Consider the following 6,676-nt stretch of genomic DNA (forward strand, 5'->3'; position numbering starts at 1 on the left):
TTTTCTTTTTTTTTTTATTATATGGTAAAAAAGATTGTTCAATGCTGATATTTCAAGTATTTATTCAATACTAGATCTTCCTTTCATTGCAATCCATAGAACAGCTACACAAAATGCAGTAAGAGTTATACATAAACACTTTTCTGTAACTGCTGAATGTCAAAAATGACCTGGAAAAAAAAATTTTGATCACTGATATTATTTATTCCTCAGAATTTATATGTAAATAATTAGTCAGATAAATGTTTAGTCTAAATTTTTTTTGGAATTAACAAGTGACAAGCTTTTAGTGTGTAGTGAGTTTTCTTCCAATTAATGAAATTCAATTACAGTTGACTTTTGATAACTTAGTGAAATGAGGAATAGAGAAAAATTTTAGTCAACAAAATTGTGTTATATTTTTTGGAAATTACTACTGTAGAAATAACAGTAAATATTATGATACAAGCAACTATATTAAGTCTGTTCCATAGGTTAGTAAAAATATTTAGTTATTTATGTATGCACAATTGGTAAAAAACCTGTTACATGTGTTTGACACTGATGTATTGTTTTTGGCCACTTGAAAAATCCCAGCACATTATTTTTATATTATTTTTAATAGATCTTTATTAGAATTTCATAGATAGCCTCTCAAAGTAATAATTTTGACTGATTCATGTTTAAGCACAAATTCCATTACACTGTGTTCTTGTGTCGAGGTTTGAGGTAATAACGTCATGTAATTATTTTTCTTCCAATGCAAATTAGAATCAAACATTTTTGTTATAATCTTAAGTTTTATTTCATATGACCTCTTTAAATTGCAAAATAAAATACACAATATTAGAAATTAAATAAATTCACTTGAATTCTGGATTTCAAATTTTCAAAAAAATATTGAAACAAACATTCTGAAAACTATTTCAACTTAGAGGTACAAAATGTGTTGTTTATGAGAGTTAAATTGAAACATAAATAAATCTTTTGCAAAGTCAAATCTTAAGTTAATGATGCTTGACTTAGAGTCAACTATGTATATTCTGAATTCTTAATGTCATAATTGTAAGATTTTTGGAAATTAATTGCTATTTGCCTAATGTCATAGTTAATTGAAAAATGAAAGTTTGTTAAAATTTCACAAAATAATAGGATCTGAGTATAAAATGAGTGTTCAAGATGATTCAATTATCTGCAAACCAAGCATTTAAAACCAAGAACAATATGCCATGTTTTGGATAGACATAATTGTTAATAAACTTTTACAGTCTATTCATATCAAAAACAAAATTAAACATTGTACAGGGTGATCCATTTTAATAAATTCAATGGAATAAACTCAAAATTACATATTAGTGTGGAGTTTATTTTCACAATTTGAAAATGTGAATCCTCTATTTCTGCTCAAATATATTTAGAAAAAATTTATGCCAAAAATCTACTTCATTGGTGAATATTTACTGGTAGCTCAATGTCACTAAGTTTATAGGTTACAAATACTAAAAAGTATGGCAATCACATGCTTGAACCACAATGTATCCATTTTAGTACAACAGTTTGTAAAACTAGTTGGTCATCTCAATAAATAAACCATTATATTAATCACACAATAGTTATATGACATTCCCACAAAATTAATTTCTGTTATGACTCGTGATCATTATTTTGCTGATACCATCAAGTCTTGCTGCAAATGTTTTTTGCTGTTTGTAGTTGAGGCTGAGTCAGTGACTCATACTCTCAAAGATAATTTACAGTTTGAAGGCGTGGATGTTTTTTTGTTAAGTGGAACTAGCCCCTAAAGAAGAGAAGTGACTACAGGATATGTCTTTGCTGCACATGTGTATTTCAAAGCCTGGATTTCAGCTCCATTGGTAGCCAGTGCTCATAACAATGACCTTTATCTTCTGAAATCACTTCTTGAATACTCGGCAATCAACATGACAATATCCAAGGCAGCATCTCTCAAATTTTCTAAACACTTATGGTATTTGTTGCCAGATTTGGTTGCTTTAACTTTTTTTGACAAGTGTAAGTTCTGCTACAAAGAGGCTAATAATTACAGCAATGCAAAATGATGACGACACTGAACAGGGTCACATTAAGTAAATCAGTGTTGACCCACTGGACACATTAAAGTCCTCAAGATTTTTTCTCATTATATTTGTGAAGTCACAAACTCTGAATTAATGGAGCTTCCAGATACATTTCTCACTGTAGATCCTGACCTGTGGAAAGATAGAGAGGATTACCAGAAGGCTGCAGAGTCAGTACATGCCATGAAAGTTGTTAACAACCATGCAGAACACATGGTTGCACTCATCCAGGAATTCAGTGGCCTAATGACTCATGATGAATTACAACTTCAGTATTTTCTGCAAGTTGTTCAACAGCACTGTCAGGCTTATCCAGACAGCAAGGAAGAGAAACTATGTCGGTACCAAAATAAACTGATAAAGTTGCATTGAACATTGTACTGAAAATTTCAGATTTTGTGAATTGTGATGTTTAAAAATTTTTTTGTTGAATTTTTGTTAGTAATCCATCAAGTTTTTGAATATTGTAGAGTCTACATGACTATTTAATTTGTCTGTAATTGTCCAAAAAAGTGAAACAAGCCTGTTTATCAAAACAGGTCTTTCATTTGTCATAAATTGCTCTTTTTATAAACTTTGTGGTCGTTGAGCTACCTCTAAATATTAATATATCAAGTTTAAATTTCTTCTGTAGTAATTTGAGACCAGTTGGAATAGTTCTGGAGGGTAGGACCACAAAAAAGTAAGCAATTTATTTTTTCCTATTTTAAGCACCACACTATTACATATCCTGCAAAAACTGTTTGAACCAAAAATGTTAGCCTCATCTTGTGTCCCCTTGAAGTCTAGCATTTTTGGTTCAACGAGTTTTCTTCGTAGGATGTATATTTTTCAAGTTATTCCAGTGAATTGATTAAAATTGATCATCCTGTATAATTATTGTATTTTAGATCACCATGAATAATAATTTCCTATTAAGAATTTATGAACTGAAGATTTATTGGATCAAAATATGCATGATCAATATATTTTAATACTTTCTTTCATAAGCAAACAAAGAATATTTTTAACCTTCAAAACTAGTCAATTGCTTTTTTTAGTCTTAGCTCAAACTTTTTATTATTAAGGGTAATTACTTCCAAATAATACTTAAGTAGTCTAGTAGTTATAGTTATCAATGTTTTTTTAGGATATGAAAGAAAGAAATGATATCAAAATAGATATTGAAGATTTCATTTTAACTTTCATTTGATATCACAAATTTAATAGCTAAGTACGGTATAAAGTTCAAAATTATTGTAATATGTATAACCTTTTAAGCTTAATAAAATTTATAATAAGTACTTTGATAAATATGTTAAATAACAAAAGTCAAGTACTACGCTTAAAGGGATTCTACACTTGGTTACTCTCGACTCTGTCTTGATAAGGCCCATATTTATATTTTGTACAATGTAATTTGGCCAACAGTAGGTGGTTAAGCATTTATAGGATTCTAGAAGTGAAACTCAGATGATGATCTTAACAGCATAAATAGTAATCTATTTATACAGTAAACAAAAAATGCAAGTTTAAACTCCACCACTCTAAGCCAATCTTTCTTTCCAGAATCTTCTAATTAATTAAATTCAATCCATATTTAATTTAAAATTATTAAATTTGATACAATATGGCGTCATAACTGCTTACCTCTAGCTAAATTTTTTATTAATTGATTATCCCAATAAAAGAATCTAGCTGTTCATTTGATATTTATTATGTTTTTTATTTACATTTATTCAACTATTCTTAATGAAAGAAACAAAGGATTTTTATTCAGAGTCTAAGATAAGTTTTTATAAATTACATATAAACCTTTACCTTAAAATTTTTTATGGTTAACATATAACTGGATGTAAGGATGTAAAATTCAAAAATCATCAGTTTGTCAAGTTAACATATTTATAACTTATAATTAGTCAATAAATAAATACAGGGTATCCACATAAAACTAGACTCCTTAAACCAGGGTTAGGCAATTTTTTTTTATGTAAGGCTCATATTTAAAACTTCTGAACTGACGCAAGCCACACAAAATAAAAAAGAAAACAAAATCAAGTAAATCACAATTATTTATTCATATATGACTATAAATTAACATAAGTATACTTAATTTGATTTCTGTCCCTGATCTGAGGCTAATATATCCAAAATATTTGGTTGAATATTAGTCACTGTTAGTTTTAAATTAGTTTTGATGAGAGTGTGTTAGCCAATTTCTTCTTTTACTTTTTATTAAATTTTTACTAAGTTGTAGAAAATAACATTAAAATTCTTGCTGCATACTTTCTTAAGTTTGGAAATTGATATATTTATTAATATTTTGTGCTATGCAGGCCACACAAATTATTAATGCATGCCACATGTGGCCTGGGGTGCAGGTTCCCACCCCTGCCTTAAACAATGATGTATTGGTTGTGCACATTTCCAAGTGCAAATGCATTTTGTGAATAAAAGTTTTCAAAGACGTTTTTTCTGTCTAATTTTATTTTGTCTCATTTGCCCTTTTCTTCTAATATGAAGATTAGAATTATTTACACAATTGGTGTAAGACCATTTTACATGGGACACCCTGTATAATCAGAAAGAATTTCATTTTTTATTTTATTGTTTCTTTTTACCTGTCAGGTTATTTATTAATCATTTTAAAGAAAACTTATGCTATTTTATAATGGAAATTAAGTGTTTTTAATTGATTTAAGTAGTCAATAACATATTACAGTTGTTTTTGAAACATTAATAGTATATATGGTAACAAAAAAACAAGCATGAAGGGAAAAAAGCAATGTATATATCAATATATATATTGCACCAAAATTTTTGGCAGATAAAGTAAAGTAAATTTAATATTTAAGCTATACTAAATATAATTTTATGGTTTATATTGAAATTATTTTTTGTAAGAAAAACTAGTTTTTCTAATAACATTTTCAAGTTGNTCAAGAAATATACAAAATTTTTGGACTGATGTGATTAACTTAATATCTATTTTGTTAATTACTTTGTACTTTTTGAACTGATAAGAAATTATCTTACAAAGTTCATTTTTTAAATAATGATTCTTAAAGAAGTCTTAATGTTAAATGTATACTTTTCTAATCAACATAATAAATATTCAATAAGTAAGATAAAAGTTATTAAATTATTCCACTTAAAAACATTATAAATTAAAATTAATATTTAAGATATCACCATGAAACAGTTAAGTAACTAAAAATTAAATATTTAAAAGTAGAAACTGTATTAGACAGAAAATAGAATATATGTTACCTCAACCAAAATACAGATATACAGTACAGTAAATCTTTGCTTTTACAATATTTTGTTTCATAAATTGAGATTATGATTGTGAAAATACAGGTTTAACTATATAATACCATAAGAAATAATCATGAACAAAAAATATTCAGTTAATACAATATTTCATAACAGAAAAATTATACCAATTATAAAGGTTGAAAGTAAAGGATTGTAAAGCAAAGGTTTTACTGTATGTATGTATGGATGTATGTATGTGTATATATATATATATAATATAAAATTTTCAAAATTACTTTGCTCTTTCACTACATCAGACAATTCTTCAGATACCACTTCCTGTAAGAGGGATGCTGCACTTATTTCTTCAGCCATTTGCTTTGAAATTTCTCCCTTATAAAGTAAATAAAAATGGTTATTTCTATGTTAAAAATGTCTACATTTTTTCAGGTTATCAACTCCTACCTCTGATAATGGAATTAATTTTGTAGGAATATCATCAAGTGGCAACTCATCAACGGTTTGAAGATCGTCGAGACAAGACTATAAATATAAATTTAACATATTTAAATACATTAATAATAATTTTAATATTTATGTTAAATCACACATACTGATATTTGTTCTCCACCAGCTGCAATATCTTGTTGTTCAACAGAAATATCATCCAAACCATCTATTGTTGCTGCTAGTGATGATTCATTTCTCAATCCAGAATTAATCAAAACAAAATTATTTGTATTGTTTCCTAAAGAAGAAACTAACTGTGGTGATTCAATTTGTCTGAAATGGTGAACATGATCTACTACACTAGTTCTTTGTCCAGGTGATTGATCAGCCTCAGCTAGATCTTTTGTATCATCCGTTTCTGCTTCAATATCTGGTTCTGTTTCTCCTTCTGGACCACATTCATATATCATATCTTCTTCTGCAATTTGAGCAGCTCTGTTATTAGATTGGCAAATTAATGGTGATAAGTCCATTCCTGCCATATCTTTTCCTTCTTGTCTTATAATAAAAATTTGAAAATAGTAAATTTCTAACTTATTAAATTTATTTTGTTTTGTATTTCAACTTACTCAGTTCTATTTTCTAAATCATCTTGATTGGAAGAAAAAGGCTCATTCTTTTCAGCTTTTTCTGAAGAATTCTGAATAAAACAATAAATTTTTAATTAAAAAAACAGATTAAGTATATATAAAGATAATTATGTATATTAAACACTAACATATAAACATGTCATACATCAAGAAATTATATTGCTAATTTTCATAACACTAAATATTTTTATGTTTTCATTATTAATTATTCTTATAAATAATAAATTTATATATATAAATCAATAAGATCTTGAAAATAATTGC

The 6,676-nt window shown here is 27.2% G+C and overlaps 1 protein-coding gene across 1 annotated transcript; it reads right to left on the reverse strand.

The window, feature by feature from the left end:
- Positions 1-6,522, reverse strand: LOC111616983. Its single transcript, XM_023358329.1, has 5 exons — positions 6,392-6,522; positions 5,927-6,320; positions 5,778-5,855; positions 5,609-5,705; positions 1-170 (listed from the first exon to the last, which is right to left on the reverse strand). The coding sequence occupies exons 2-5, from the start codon at positions 6,302-6,304 to the stop codon at positions 160-162; spliced, it is 564 nt and encodes a 187-aa protein (XP_023214097.1). The 5' UTR covers positions 6,305-6,320; positions 6,392-6,522; the 3' UTR covers positions 1-159.
- Between the last annotated feature and the right edge of the window lie 154 nt (positions 6,523-6,676).

Source organism: Centruroides sculpturatus, unplaced genomic scaffold (assembly GCF_000671375.1).
Source record: "Centruroides sculpturatus isolate CEXI.00-Female unplaced genomic scaffold, Cexi_2.0 scaffold4442, whole genome shotgun sequence".
Classification (NCBI taxonomy): Eukaryota; Metazoa; Arthropoda; class Arachnida; order Scorpiones; family Buthidae; genus Centruroides; species Centruroides sculpturatus.